The 16,659-nt window shown below is 35.6% G+C and overlaps 1 protein-coding gene across 1 annotated transcript in view; it reads left to right on the top strand.

Annotated features, from left to right (window-relative positions):
* The window catches only part of RELCH (RAB11 binding and LisH domain, coiled-coil and HEAT repeat containing), an 82,234-nt gene that overhangs the window by 16,790 nt on the left and 48,785 nt on the right, over positions 1-16,659 (top strand). Inside the window, exons 3-9 of the mRNA XM_075704549.1 lie at positions 7,976-8,047; positions 8,156-8,211; positions 8,322-8,435; positions 10,332-10,535; positions 10,628-10,719; positions 11,702-12,010; positions 16,553-16,628. Coding sequence (XP_075560664.1) covers positions 7,976-8,047; positions 8,156-8,211; positions 8,322-8,435; positions 10,332-10,535; positions 10,628-10,719; positions 11,702-12,010; positions 16,553-16,628 — 923 coding nt within the window. The remainder of the gene's footprint in view (positions 1-7,975; positions 8,048-8,155; positions 8,212-8,321; positions 8,436-10,331; positions 10,536-10,627; positions 10,720-11,701; positions 12,011-16,552; positions 16,629-16,659) is intronic.

Genomic DNA, 16,659 nt, shown 5'->3' with positions numbered 1-16,659 from the left:
TTGACGATAGAACAGTATCTTGATATTGCCTATGGACTACTACTGTTCAGCTGAAATATATGCTAAAATATTCTATGTAGTAGTCTGTGACTACTACATGGGTGATAGCTTTCTAATGTAAAGACCTGTAGCAAGTCGTCTCTTAACTGTAGCTTATATGTAGATCAAACAAGCATTACCAAACCCAGACTAAATTTGGGATTTTCTCAGTTTCATAAATCTTCTTTAGTACAAATCTTAATTGTAGTGCTTTTCTTCTCTCCCATCAAAGTGACAGGGGTTTTTGCCTCTTGCAGTTGTTCTGAACTTAGGAGCCTGTGGCATTTTTAGTTTCAGGATTTATGATTATCTCGCCAAAGAGACTGCTTTTCTCTGAAATTATTACAATAATCTCTTTTGTGTGTGAGCTGTGTTTCTCTAATCTGGGCTTTTTTCTAAGTTCAGATATTAAGTTATTCACAGCTTCTATAGAGGAAACTCATAAAAGCTCTCTAGAAACTGCTGCAGAACTCTGTTTACTTCTTGTCAATTAATACTGTTTAATATTATGAGCACACAAAGGTTGTCCATGCTGTGATCTTTGTTCACATAATTTAGCTTTATGAAACCTGAAATGATGCAAGCTGCTATGTCTCTCTTCCACACTGTTCTCTCTGCTCTGAACCACCATGCTTCATCCTAGTAGAAACACTGTCATGTTCTTAGGCAAAGAAAAGGCTGGTGAAACATAGTTCTGTAAAGGATCTTGATTCTGAAATTTCCTCTCAGTCAGTCTGAAATGGCAAGCAATATTGACCCAGAGAGAAAAAACAAAAGTGTTGGGAAAACCTCGTTTTTCTTACCCAGCCCGTGTTTCTGAGGTAAAGGACTGGTTTAAGTTCATGAACATGAAGCAAACTCAGGTATTTTGGTGCTATGGCCTGGAACTATAGATACTTACTGTTCTTCAATTCATATGGAAACTTCCAGATTCCTGTTACTATCTAATTACTGGCTTTTTCAGTATACATAGTCAGTTTCAAGGAGGCAATAGTTGTAAATACACAGCTCATCTTCTAAACAAAGCGTATTTAAGGAACCCAAGTATTTCTGAATTGTGTCCTGGAATACAAGGAAGAAACAAGCAAATTCCAAATATTTAAATTTTTTCATCATTATGGTAGATTTTTCCTGTTTCTAGTCAATATTTCTTGGCAATGGTATTACTGAGAGAGCTAGTTTGATCTTTGCTTGGAGCTGTCTTTAGCAACTGAATTGGATTAGAGATGCTTATAGAAAGTAAAGACCAGTCAGAACTGGCATCCAGTGGAACCATTAATCTTCTGATGGAACATTAATGACAAAATATTGATTACTTCCAGTATGAAATGAATATATCCTAAAATTAAATACTAAATTTAATTAAGTACATCCTGAAATAGATAAAGATTTTTGAAGATTACAGTATGTTAATTGACCACTGTCATGTAATAGACAAGCAAACTATATGGCAGGATATTTACATTACATTTCTGTGTTCCTTTAGAGAGGTTTTTTGAAGAGTTGTTAAAACATGGTGTAAGAACTTGAACAAAGCAAGACTGGATATTATTTCTGGATGTTTGCAAAGACTTGAAGTTTTCCAAAATATCCTATACCTACTTAAAATTCTGGTTCAATTATAGTTGCTTAAAATCTTTTGGCTCAATTCTGTTTAAAACCGTGTACCTGAGCAATAAACTTCAGAAAACTGATAAATATTTAATTTGCACATAAAAAGATTATGTCAGTAGAGGTTTCAAAAACTTCTCATATCTAGTTCCTTCTGTGAACAAACTCTGACTTACAACTTCTGCTTTTGAGGTAGTTCTTAGCTGCAAATGTACTTTGAAACATAACTGGGAGTCCATTCTGCTCATTTCTTCTCATATTCTTTCTTCTCAGCAAAGAGCTTTGATGCTTAGGAGATAAATTGTAATCTGTTGTGAAAGCTTGAGGCTGTGGATCTGATAGTCATATTTTTCTTTTGATAGTCCTCAGAGTGAGGTTTGAATACTTTCTTTTTGTAAATGCCTTTCTTATGCTCTTATCTTTGGGTTTTACTGCTTGGACAGAACCCATGATTTCCATATCAATTCCCTAGTCAAATGTCAAATGAAGGATAGGAAATAAATGCACATCAGTCACTGAAAGAACCTGGTCCTGAGTCAGAAGGACTTTAAAACGGGAGTTATAACATATCCAGTTACGAATACTTTTATACCATGGCAATATTAGAAAGCACCAAATCAAGAAATGTGCCTTTATACCATCCAAAGCCATCATATTTCTGTTTTGCTGTTATGGATGGTTTAGACTTAGCTGCCTTTTTTTTTTTTTTTTTTTTTTAACCAATCTAAAAATTCCTGGAAATAACTAGAAAGACTCTTGTTTGAAATGGATTTCAGTATTTCAAATCTGTTAGCCCAGTTCATTCCATCTGGTGTTAGAATCAAAATTTGGCCTAGAAGCAAACATGTTTTGAGGAGTTAGTGTGAACTTGTCTCTTGGGAAATGTAATTAAAGGAAGCTAAGTGAGTCTCTTCTATAATCATATTATCAGCTTGACTGAAAAGATGCAAGTCACAAAAGCTGGTCAGGATGTGGATGAGCATGACAAAAACTAACTGCAATTTGAAAAACAGCAATTTTCTTCCTTATCTACCTGATCTTAACATAGAGAGCTGTATAATAAATTGGGTAATACATTTGTAAACCACAAAGAGTTAAAAAAAAAAAAAAGCATCCTTACAGCTTGCAATTTACTAGATGGAAACAACTTGTTTTATAAGACTTAATAAGTCTTAAATCTAAATTCATGTATTAAGTGCTGAAATAGTTGGCGCTAAGATAAGTCAGTACTGAAGGATTTATTAGGCTTAGTAAACATCCTCCAAATATTCATTTTCATACAATGGCCAGAGAATGGAAAACCTGTTCCATTCCTGTGGAATGGGTTCACCTAACTTGAAGTCAAATACCCATAGCATTTGGTGTAAAGAGGTCACCTGACATTCAGTCTAAGGAACTGAATCTTCTGCCACGTCTTAAATTGTCCATGTACACAAATATGTTTGTCATCTAAACCCCTTACTTTCCATAATTCAAAAATTTAGTATTGCTAATCTGCCTTTGACATCTACTGCTCTGACAGTCTCATAATTTTACACACACAGTGCTGTGTTTTCAATAATAATAAAATTGATTCTCATAATCAAACTCAGTTTCAGTCATTTGTGTTCTCAGATCTCCTTGCTTTAGCATTGATTTCTGGCTAGACTATGTATCTCTGATTAGCAGGATAAAATACTGTCCCTGTCAGGATTTGAAGGGAAGAAACAAGTTCAAAACCCACTTGATTATTTTTGAGGATTTCATTTGTCTAGACTTAGGTTCGCAGTTTCTGCTTTTTATAGAGCCTTTTTGTGTATGTTTTTTAAGACGTACTATTACTTGTGTGCAATCAAAATCAGAGGAGAATCTTAAAAAAAACCAACAAACAGACAAAAACAAAACATAAAAGGCATCTGTAATACAACAATCACTTGCTAAATTGTGTGTTCACTTTGTTCATCCTGGAAGTGGGTCTGGTTTTGTCTTCCCATTTCCCGTCTTAAGCCCTGTTAAGCAGTTGTAAGCCTCCTTAATTTCCTTCCAGGCCAATAGTCTCCAAGTGTTGAACCTGAAGACAAGTCTGCTGTAGTTCAGGTCTTCTCTGTAGCCGGTCCTGTCTCATTAACTTAAAAGCATCAATGAGGCTAATGAGTCAAGTGTTGGCTTCCCACTATGAGAATGGTAACAAGATCTCTGTTAGCTTGCCCATGAACTCTCATGATTATAATTTTTGTAGCTTGATAGTCATCTCTTGTGCTGTAATACAACTTTCTAGTTCAGGTCTGTTTGTGTTACATCCGGAAGCATTTCACACTGACTGTAAATATGGTCACTTCTTTCTTTCTTAGGACGTGTATCAGGCAAGTGGGAATTAGGAAACCTCAGGTCTTGAAGTACATAGTGATAGTGGCTTCATTGCTAATTATAGTCAGAGAATTTAAATTTAAATTTCTTCTGATTGATATATGCACAAATCCATCAAAGGTAATGGGATGTCATACAGGTTTTAGAGGGCATAATTTAGGACATCTAGAGTTCTACATTTACTTTACAAGGAGGGAGAACTCAAAGTAGCAGTTAAGAAACAAACAACAACAAAACTTGTAATGGCATGTCCAAATTTGAGGAAAGCTAGAGAAGCACAGGGGCGCATGGTACTTCAGAGGAGAACCACTTTTAAAAGAAAATGCCAGAATGCCATATAGTGGCTTCACAACATAAAACTACCTTTCTACTGCTGCCTGAAGTACTTCATACTGAAATATGCAAAAGTTTGACAAGATAATTCATATGTAGAATGTAAAATTCTGGTATAGTTGGAAAAAAATACTGCTTACACAAAAGCAAGTACTAAAAATTTTTAAAGTACTGTTTATTTCTTCAACTTTTCAGCCTTGGCCCAACAAGACTGCTGTTCATGTAGATCTCAACTTGTTCAGTACCCCAAATTGCAGGTTGTTCTTTATAGCTAACTTCTCAGCCTATGGTTCAATAACTTACCAAGTCGTTAACAAGTGTGGGTGAATAGAATAAGATCCTTGAGAGAGCTCCATTCTGGAAGCTGAGAAGACAAGCTACCCACTCCTGATATGCGCTTCTCTTCTAAGGTGTATTAGATTAGCTGCATGAAAACTGAAACATTTGAAAATCACTAATCTGAAAATCTTGGTCTAATGCTTAGTTGCTTGCTTGAAAGATTCAGCTCTTAAGTAATTTTTTTTTTCAGAATGATAGCTGTAGTGATTTGAGTCCTTTATAAAAAGGAAAAGCAAGAGAGCCACTTAAGTTTGGAACAGTTTTCTCCCCTAAGGCAGAACAGATTGTTCATAAATGCCCTTTCCTTGTAGGAAGATTAACCAACCTCAGAGCTTTAAATTTCTGTTCTCTGCTTTCCTGACATAGAGGAGGATCACTTTGGTTCTTTCCTTTCCTAGGGTGTCTGCAGCAAAACTCTTCTGTGCATCGTTCTTAAGGAGTGTCAGCTCCTTTCACCAAGTACTATAATGAGTTATACATGTTATCGGTTCAGTCAGGCATGAAGTTAAACTTTAGCTGGCTTTATCAATGCTTTTGAAGGCTTAACTTCTCTAAGGTACATAAGCTTTACAACAGAAGGTGAGGGGGGAGAGAGAGATCAGGCCATTTATTTTAAAAGTCAGTACTTAACAATGGTTACAAAGAAAGAGGTTAGAGGTTGGTTTTTTTATTTAAGAGAATGTCATATCATCAGTAAATGGGGATTTCCAGTGTTGATTTCACTAGTACACAAGTTAAGTTAAAAATCATTACATGTTTTGGCAGAAGATTGCATTTCAGTATAGCTTCTAAAATAAAGAGCTTTTAATCATAATTTAAATTTGATTGAAATTATGTTGTAGCTATTTACAAATGTTTATGCTTCTATAAAAAAACTACAAACTTCTTCAAATAAAAGCTAGATTTGTGACTGGCTTAGATGCATCAAGGTTTGTATGGTGGCATTAGTAAGACTAGGAGATGAGGTACAACTGTAACAATGCTGTGTTGTAGTAGAATTATGTGGCTGTTGTGACATGCTGTGAAGTGGCAACTTCTCAAACATACTATGTCCACAATCTTCCACTGTATACAGAGAAACATGCAGCAGAGTAGTCCACTTTTAAGGTTGAATGGGTAAAGTCCTAATGGCTTCTAAGAATTTTCAGCATCGTGACAGATCGCTAAAAGTTAATTCTTGCCGTCTGACATGGGTTTGTCTGACATGAGTTTTTTGGCTTTCTATGCCTTCAGACATGTCTTATTCCTGTTTTCCTTAATGGGATTCCTGAGTTTTTCTCGTTTGTGTTGTTTTTCTAACGTTTTTTTATTATTTATATCATTCTAGTGCAGGGCACTCCTGATCTGCAACTGTTCTGGTCTTTGAAAGTATTTTACAAGAATAAACTGTTAACACATAGTCATTTCCGTAAGAAGAATTACTTAATTTGAATTCTTTAAAATTTTAAAAAATGAACAAATTAGTAGCTTACAACTTAGAATTGTAACTGTGAATTAGTAACTCAAATGCAAGGAAGTGCTAAAATTATTAGACACTTTACTACAAGAGCATTTTCTAACTTTGTTGCACAGAAGTATTTGCAGATCAGCATTGCTGAATACTAGAGAGATTTTACATATCTTATTCATTGTATCCTCAGTTGCGCTTTTGTATCGCTGCAGTAAAATTCTGTGCATCAAACAAGTTACTTTCATGTAGCAAATGTGGTGTACTGTAGTTACTCCTTCAGTTTTTATGGATAAATGCAAACTGAGTGAATCTTTTTTTCCATGTATGCTAATTATCAAAAGATTCTTAGTAACAGATGTTCAAAAGAGGAAACCATTTTATTTGTAGTCTTCAGTAGCATTTCTTACAAGCCAGAGCCAGTGCGGTGTTTCTGCCAAGCATTGTACTCTGTGCAAATATTTCAAAATGCCATGTTAAATTCTTTCCAGGCAATGACCAAAAATCTCATTAATATTTTCCTATTAAAAGCAGCTACAACATTTTTAGTTTTGTATGGGAATAAAGTAAATGTTAGATAATCTATTCAGAATAGTTTAACATTTCAGTATGGTAGCTGTTCTGCGCTCATCTCTTCTGGTTAAGTACAAGAATCCTTCTTTCTGGTAACTGTATATTTAAGTGTGATTAGATTAATCTGAGAATTAATGAAATGCATGTAATTATCTGATAATTCCTTAAATAGGTTCCCTTAGATGTTCTAACTGTAAATGGCTATAAAAAGAACATTTACTGTATGTTTTGCAAAGGTACAGGGTTTTAAAATTTGGAGCCACAGTGTATACATATGACCTCAACATCAAAACACGTGAAATTCCAGTGCAAACAAAGCACTACTGGCCCTTTTTGGAGGAAACATTGGAACATGAGAAACACAGAACAGTGGCCACAGGGGTGGGGAGGTGGAGCAGGTGATAACGGCAGCTGAAATTCTTGTCTTTTTGAATCTCTAAAGCTGACTCTAGATCGTTGAAAGTGTTGTATAATCTAGAATCACTGGAAACTCTTAAGAATAATAGAGCCAACACATTTTTGTTTCAAGCTTTTCTGTGAGTACAGGAGAGCTCCATATTTTGCTTTTTTTTTGGTCTTGTGCATCTCTTAAATGTGTACAACTAAATTCAAAATCTTAACCAACTCCAGGGTATTCCTAGAACTCCACTATTTTTAAATAGAGATTTAAAACAAGTTTATTTGTTGTAGTAAAACAGAGTATGTTTCAAGTTCTGTCATTTAAACTACTAAAATTCCAGTGTATAATTTTATTTTAAAAAAAACAAAACTCTGTAGTCTCAATGGGATGGTACATTCACTTCATGGTTTAAGCTTTGCTGCATGGAGACAGCTTCCTCTGCTGCCAGCATGTGTTTGCTTCATTTAGAGATGTCCTGTGATTGCCCACATACTCTCCTTGCCCCAAGAAATCAAAACATTTGACAGTATCAGCTGATTGTAAGAGTGGGGAAGAAATAACAAGCGTTTCCCAGTAATATGCAAATGAAAAGCGGGGCCGGGGGGGGAGAAAAAAAGATCCCAAAACCCTACAGCGGGTCCTTGTCAGACAGCTTGAAATTTTGATTTAGCTAACTTCAGGCTAATGAAACTATGGAAAATGTTCACCAGTTTGCTTTCAGACCAACTCTGCTGCATGTGTTCATAAGTTCCATAAAGATTGCATGCTTTCTGTTTAATACAAACTGTATATTTTTTTTCACACCCATCCTTGCTTTTTATATTTTATTTTTGTTTCCCTTGCCTTGGTTGGATGCCTGTGTGTGTTTAATCCAAATCCCTGTCCAGTCCTGGAGTTTGAACTACGGAAAGCCAAGGAGACCATACAGGCCCTCCGAGCCAACCTGACTCAGGCTGCAGGTGGTGTACATAAACCTTTTCTTAAGTCTCTACTTTGAACAATGTAGAAGTAGCTGAGCTCATCCTGTGTGAAAGAGTAAAATTTAGTTACTTCTTTTTCCTCCCCAGAAAATGAAGTTCCTTTGCAGGAACGAAAAAATTATAAATCAAGTCCTGAAATTCAGGTAGGTGGCTGGTGATAACTGAGCTTTGCATGGACTTTAAGACAGATATGCTTCCATAGTTGGAAGGAGGATGAACCAAAGATGTAGTGTATTGTTCTCTTTTTTTCCAGGAGCCAATCAGACCTCTTGAAAAAAGAGCTCTAAACTTCCTAGTTAATGAATTTTTATTGAAGAATAGTTACAAGCTTACATCAATAACATTTTCAGATGAAAATCATGATCAGGTAAAGTTTTCTTGTGGTTTTTTTTTTTTTTTTTTACATGCCAGTTTTCCATATTCTGATCTTGTCATAAACTCAGGTGAACTTAAATGATATTTCCTGTGCATGTAGTTCACTTCATACGTATGAGTATTCTAGGAGTTAAATAAGTTAGTTAGCATTTTCAAGTATAAAACATGGTTTGAAAACGCAGCACTTTGAAGAGTATTTTCCCAAAATTTGCGGGAAGGAGACAGAATGCTTGCATTCTATAAAGGAAGCAAAACAAGAAGAAAAATATTGTGAGTTATAGGTACTTATACACTTCCCTGAATTCTGATGGACACCGTTGCAGTTAAACTCAAGGATCTGGATATGGTAAAATTTTGAACGTAATCTTTTCCTTAAATCATACTCAGTTAATTTGTGCACAATATACAATATACTCATTGTTTTTCATCTCCTGGGCATATATATGTGAGTATACTTAATCATGCTGTGGCGTCGAATGCAGTCTTGGAGAAGTTCTCGGTAATAAGGTGTTATCTTAGATATTTCCAAGCATAGCTGTGCTTTGATGCATTTTTCTTAAGATGATCAGTTTTATGTCTCTTACTGGCTTGCATTTCATGGGATAAAGTTCTTCAAATGTTTTGAAGGTTATAATTACATTCCGACTGTTACTGGGTGAACAAAACACCCAGTAACATCAACTCCCAGTATATATTCAGCACAAAACTGGAATATTGTCAGAAGAATTAAATACTGAATTCAATATAAATATTGAATTTCAGCCAGTTCTATCTGTAACTAGTCCTCCTATATTTTTCCTACAGTTCATATCCTAATCTGTAAAGAAATGGGTGGTTAAACAAAATTTCTGGATCATCCACTTCAGATTTGAGTTTAAGTGCTAGGTTTCATACAAATACTTATGAGGATACAGCCCCAAAAAAAGCAAAGATAAATAATTTATCCTTACTTTTTATGTGTTCTCAACTGAAAATGTTTTATGTTCTGAGTCAATTAGCAAAATAAAAAAAAAAAAGAGGCAAGTTCGTAATTCTAAAAAGGAAATACAAACATATTACAATTACCATAGAATGCACATTTTTTTTTCAAGATTATTCACATTGTTCTTTCAGAAAATAATCTTTCTTCAAATAGGTGTTATCTAACCGGACTCTGAAAAAATATAGTGAGAATTGTGAACAGTAGGAAAAAAGTTAAAAAAAGAAAATTTAGAAAATTGGAATTTAATGTCATTAAAGAGACCATCACAACTCCTATATAACAGTGCACGTGCTTGTTTCTATATACAGAGATGGATTAATCTTGTAATAATAGGATGGTAATATGTCAATGAGAAAAGGAAGGACATGTAGTGATGGTTTGAGACAGGAGGCCCTAGTATTGTTTACACCTCTACACAATTAATACAGTTATGTCCAGATTTCACTGAGAATATGCACCCCGTCTATCAGTCATCTACAGAGCTATTTGACTGACTGCTTCTGGCAAATTACACCTGTAGTTGTGAATGAGATGGGAACAAAACGATACCCCTGTCAGTAGAAAGCATTCTAGCAACTGCACTGGCTTCTGCTAGAATTTGATCAACTTTATATCTGATTCTAAAAGGTGTTCACATCCTAGAAAAAAAAAATTGTGATCTATGTGTATTTGGAAGGTCTTCTCTTTAGTACATTACCTAGAGCTTCCTTTAGGGTGAAGCTGCTTTGGGTTGTTAAATGGATCCTTTTTCTACTTTTGCTATCTGATTTAGCTTTCATCTCCTTCACTACAATGCAATCTTGATGTGATTATTTTGCTGTTGTATGACCTGCAGTCAAATGAGGAAGAGAAATGAAAATAAAAGGAAGTATATTGTATGCTCTAGTTTTTCTTATTCCTTTGAAGGATTTTGAACTTTGGGATGATGTAGGATTGAACATTCCAAAACCTCCTGACCTGTTACAACTCTATCGTGACTTTGGAAACCATCATGTTACTTCAAGAGATGTGGTGGATGTATCAGTTGGTGTAGAAGATGATGAGTTAGAGGCTGCTACTCCTATACTTGGGAGCGTCCCTGTATTTGAAACAACACCACAGTCAATAGAAGTAAGAGATTGTACAGAAGAAAGGTTTCAGCTGTTTGGGAGTCCTACTTAACTGTACTGTACTAAACTCTTTTGTTTCTATCTTGTATTTAGCAATGTTTAATAGTGCAAAAATTAGAAGATCAAGTTAGTGTGTTAAACAGTGAGAAATGGTCTTTGATGGAACAAATCCAAAGACTTGAGAGGTATGTACTTATCAATCTGCTCGACTGCCTATAAATGTTGGAATAACTCTCAATGTTTTTCTAGCACATATATGAAAACATACAACTTATGAAATTACTAGTAGTTCTTCAGAGTAGGGCAGTCTTTCCTTTTTAATACATGGTATTTGATTTAGAAAAAGGAAGAGACTTCAAGTTGACTTTTATTACCTACATAATTTAATTTTGTAATCAGTTTTGTTCTTTCAATGCAACTTCTTTATTTACTTGTTTGAAAACAGAGTCAGTTCCGGTGTGTTTTGTGTAGGTTTTCTCTTCAGTCAGCTTTATTTCACTTCTTAGCACTATAGTGTGTACAGCTTGCAAACACTGTTAGAAAGATGTTTGGTTTAATTGCTTATTTCAACACAGTTTTTCTTTCTACAGAGCAAGACTAGTAGAAGTAGCAGTGTATTTAACAAAAACAAAAAAAAAGAGACTTTAAAAGTATGGTCAAAACATATGATTCTGTAAGCTATAAGATATTCCTCTTAAGAGGTGCACCAATACAACATACGGGCAAGTGCATAATTTTTAAGTGGCTTTACTGACTTGCATAGTTACCATTTCAAAGCAAGGTGGGAGAGTATATATTAATTCACCACTACAGTGTTTTAAGTTTTGCATCCCAGATAAAGTTCTGTCTCATGACAATTTGTGTCTCAGTGCTCAGATTTCAAACAGAAGCAGGTAACACTATTGTTACTCATTTATTTCATTGATCACTCTGAGTGCAACATTTTTCCTACTGCTAATTATTGACTAAAGAACTCTTTTAAACCAGTGCTCATTTGAACAGCTGGTATGATATAAGTTATTGCTATTAAAGGAATTTTTGAACATACTGGAGTTGAAGAGGGAGCTCTTGAGTATGTTGTCCTTATTTCTGTGCTTCAGTCTTGTTCCCAGCAACCTTCTTGTGAAAGCTACGAAAGTATTTCATTCTTTGCTTTTCCTTTTTTAGTGAAATAGATTTTCTCAAGAATGAAAACTTTGCTGTGTCAACAGTGTATGGTGTAGCTCCCCATCCTCCTTTAAAACAAGTGCCTCTTACAGTCTCAGAGGACAATGGACGGTACTTGGATATCAAGAGCTCTGAGAATGACAATAAACATGAAAACACTGAGGAAACAAGCCTTTCTTTATCAGCTGAAGTGGATTCAAGGACTTCTAAAGATGATATGCTAAATTCTATGCCGTGTAAAGAAACAGAGAAACTGTCCTCTTGTGCTCCGTCAACTAAAGCTGCAGTCCACTTCGATAAACCTAATAGGTTAGTGATAAGTTTTAAACTGGAATGCTTTAATTGAAAATTCTTGTAAAGTGGGTAGATATTTTTCTAACAGTAAAATTCTGCAAAATTCATAGATCGTTTGTGTTTTGAATGCAAATAAAAGGCTTAACATACCTTTAGGGTACAGTGCTGATACTTTCATATTGTTCCTAATCTTTTTAGGAAGGGGTACATTTGACAAACCTACATTTTTAGTATTAAGTTTAAGGGTTTCTTTTCACCTCCTACTTGTTTCTAAAACCAGTCCTGTTCCTTGCAACAACAAAAAAAAGCTAAAATCAAAATGGTGAATGGGAGGACAGTATATTTCCATTCTCTTTCAAATTTTAATTTCATAATGAAATCTCTTCTGTTCTGCTTGAAGAGTGGTTGGGAAGTTTTTTACTTTTCCTATGTAGATCTGTATAACTCTCTTACAGTATCTGAGAGCTGTATGCTTGGGTTTTGTTTGGGTTTTTTTTAAAATAAACAGAAAGGGTATCCAATGACATTCCGCTTTTTGAGTTTTGAATTTGGGGCAAGTCTTCACTGGGTAACTATTATTCTTTTTAATTAAAATAGGGTATTCACATTGTGTTATTACATGGAGACTGAGTTTGTGTCTGAGTGTTCTTGAGAAAGCCTCTCCAATCTACACAGTCTTTTTAAGCATTATAGTGAAGAAGGGAAGTAACATATTTATTAAGTAATAGATAAACGACTGTGTAGCCATCAGGAATAACATGGACCACAAACTTAATGAGGGTATGTACAAATTCTAAAATTACCATTGTGGACAAGGATGCCCAAGTAGCTCACGTTGTTGTCTTACTGTTGCTATTCTTAGGGGAGCAGGTAGCTATTCTGCTTTGTATTTTGTTAGTTCCCTTAGCGTTCTTTTGCTGGTGTTGATACAGTAATATGCTTCTAGAATTATTTTCCATCTGAAAATACCAAGTAGAAATCTATGTGTGTATTCTGTGCAGATGGAAAATCAATACAAGCTGCAGGGAGGAAGAAGAAGAAGAAGGAAAAAGAGTTGCTACTCCTGCTAGTAACTAACTTTTCTTGCAAACCCTAAGTATTCTGTTTTCTCTGGATTTCCTGGACTTCTTGTGCTGAGTCCTAGGGGCAGTGGCACTTTTTCAGTGATATCTTAACTTTCGAATTTAACAGGAAGAAAGACTTCTGATTTCTGAATGCAGTACCTTAGAGTCTTACTACAAATTTCTTCTCTTCCAGTTGAATATACTAGTGTTTAACAGGAAAGTAAAACTTGGCTTAGACTTTTCTGGAAAATTTGCAGTGGTTCCATTTAAGCTTTCCAGATTTATTTATTTATTTTTAAATTTCTTTCATATCCTAGCTGAATATCTAGACTATGTAATAATCAAAACCTAGAGCTGTTGTACATTGATTGCTATAAACTCGTCTACCTACTTTCATATGTGGCTTGTTGCAGGTTTCTTTTTGCTCAGATTAATTGGGAGTGCTGGGAGGCATTAAGAGCATGAATATTAGATTGATGGTTTGGGGATAGTGATGATGGGTATCAAAATAGGATGAGATCACTGAGTGAGGAAGGAACTGTGAGTATCTCCAGTGGGATTTATAAGCCTATGACAGCAGTCTCTAGAAAAACAGAATCTGGTTTGCTGCTCACAGCTCTTAAATAAACTGCATGTGGATTTATTTGAAAAGTAGTTGAATAAAGCCTTGAATCCCCATTGAGTTAACTTCAGAAGTCCCCTCAAATGCAGTTCACTGCAGAAAAGTAATGCACGTGTAATATGTAGCTACTTCATTACTGAATTTTGGGCTTAACATGTCAGTGAACGGTCAGAGGAAACCATATTTGATACAGTGTTTTACAGATCTGTATCACTAAATTTTCTTCCTGAATAATGCACTTGGTTTGTAATAATACAGTAGATTTTTTTGTTAAGAATTATATTATTTGTTAAGTAATTTGAGATCTGTGGGAGAAGCAGCATGATAGAAGTGCTGGATATTTATTTATTTCAGTCCAGGGGTAGTTATTTGTAGAAGACAATTACTGCAATTTATTCAGAATAAACTAAGACTTTATCCTAAAAGGTGAGATTGTTACTACTGTAGCTAGGGAGTGGATTCTTGGCATAAATCTTGCCCAGATGGGAAGAGAGGATAGAAGAGCAAGTGAGCCTGCTTTGTATGACTGCACTCAGAGCAGCTGTGTGTGCAGGCATGCACACAAGGACACGGCCATCATTGGAAAAATGCCTTGTTGAACAGATTGCAGTAGAAGGCACTAGCAGCGGTTTAAATAGACTGTACCACATGTATTTATTCAACTCATTTTAGGTGTTTGGTAGTTTGCACCAAATACAAGGTGTTTTCTGTATACAGCAGTCACTCCTGACGTTTTCAGTAAATTGACTCTTTTGTCCCAGTGTTATATGGAATAGAATAGTAGTACTTGGGTTTTGTATTCATCATACTTCTTTATATTTGAACATCTTCACTGCTGGCATCTATTGGCCCTCGAAAAGACTTTCCACTGACTTGTGTGTAAGAGGCCTGGGTCTGTCATTGTTTCTGTCCAGCATAGCCATCAAGAATTTTACTAGACTTCATCAAGGAGAAGCTTTCTTGACTCTAAATATAGCCAACAATTGTAATGGGATCCATGCTGCCCAGAGCTTGCTGTTAATTAACCCACTGGGAAATTCAGTGACATACTGTCATACTTAGTTTCCAGTCTCTGCAAAATGGGGTTTGAACTTTGCCCTTATGTAGGATTTTAATTAAGGTTGCAAGTGGGAAAGGATCTGACATTCTGCAGAACAAACACGGAGGTGAAGGACAGCCTGGGCAAAGGGCTGGCCAAGGCCTTGCCACTCTCTTAATCATAGAATCGTTTAGGTTGGAAAAGACCTTTAGGATCATCCAGCCCAACCATTAATGTTAACCGTTAATGCTAAGCTGCTGCTTTGCAATGCTTGCTTCTGTTCTCCTAGCGTAAATAAACCTTAAAGCCTTGAGTAGAGCCTGTAAATCTGTCATTCAAGAATACTTTTACAGAATAAGGACTAACATTGTTAAACAGAGGTCCTTTACAACTTGCTACCATCCAAGTCGTTCAGTAACTTTTTTTAAAGTGAACACTTGCACAAAACCAAGCTGACGGGAATTAAAACAAACTTCATTAAAATTTAAAACGTGTTTTAAAAACCCATACTTGAAGAAAGAAGCTTGATTTTAAGTAATAAACATAAATTCTTACTTACCATATGTTGTAAACAGTCTGAAGAGGGAAACTACTCTGGTATATTTACCTATATCCTCCTGGATTAGTTTAAACAATTATAAGTAGGATCTTAGATTCTTAATGTGCTTTTTTTTTTGTTAGAAAAGGGTGAATGATGATGTATTTACAATAAATAGTGTGATGTTTCAATCTATTAGATAAAAAAATATACATATACACATAATTGCATGTGCATAAGATTTTGTGCGCTCACGTGCACAAAATAGCATTTTTAAGAGTGGAAAGGTGATACCACTTTCTACATAAGAAATAGGAACTACCTCCTCCCTTAAACTCATAATAGTGTCATTAGAGGATTCAAAGAGCAGATGATGATACAGGGTGAGATGCTTTCTGTGCATCTTTTGGAAGACAAATGTTCTTTTTCCTCTCTAAGCATGGTGGATGAGGCAGTCTTAGATTAGCATCCAAATACAGGCCTCAGATAAGGCATTGTCATTACTGGGAAAAATAAGATGATGATGATACTTGCCTGTTTTATGTAATGGTCAGTCCAGTAATTGTTTTCTGAGAACATTGCTGCCAAATTGTCCTCCTCGGACAAGGTTGTTTTGAGACTCTTATCAGGGTTTTATGTGTATACTTAAAGCTTTGAGTAGCTCGGCTGTGTTGGCTGGTGCTGTGCATGGTGCTGTGCATGGCCATGAGGCAGTACTTCTATGGACAGACATCTATATTAGGGATTAGGCAGCAATTTAACATTAGTTTTGTGGTTCTCACTGTACGTTTGTATCCAACATTTAGATCCCAAAGTGGCAGCTGAGCAATCTCTGTTTAATCCTGAAGCTTGTGACTGACTACTCAAATGTTTTTATGCAATGTGCAAAACCAGAGCATTAAGCAAAAATATTGTTTCTTGTGATTTCCGCCTCTCTCCCTGCCCCCCCCACACACCCGTTTGCATAATTGTATGCTTCCTCTTGTTTTGCTAAAGCTTCTTTTTCTTCATGCTCTAGTCCTATTTTTGTTTGTGCAGCAGTTTGAAAAATGTTACATTTTCCGGAACTAAAAGTAACCTCTTAATTAGGACACCCGCTTTTTTTCTTTCTACAAACTAAACACCCTAAAAGTCAAAGATAATTTTAAACAAAAGCTTCTGCAGTATGCTTCACGTAAAACATGCTTTCTGACTGTCACTTTACCTAGCTGGTTAAACCAGAATGAAAGGACTTGTTCAGTCACCTTTCTGATCTATGCTTTTTTTCCCCCCTCCCTTTTTGATGATATTTCAGGAAATTGTCACCAGCTTTCCATCAAGCACTACTGTCTTTCTGTCGGATGTCAGCAGACAGCCGTTTGGGATCAGAGGTATATTTCCCAGTTGACATAAACTAGAAGA

The sequence above is a fragment of the Pelecanus crispus genome, chromosome 2, assembly GCF_030463565.1.
Source record: "Pelecanus crispus isolate bPelCri1 chromosome 2, bPelCri1.pri, whole genome shotgun sequence".
NCBI classification, from domain to species: Eukaryota; Metazoa; Chordata; class Aves; order Pelecaniformes; family Pelecanidae; genus Pelecanus; species Pelecanus crispus.
Note: the sequence above shows the minus strand (reverse complement) of the source record. Positions and strands in the feature narration are given on the sequence as shown.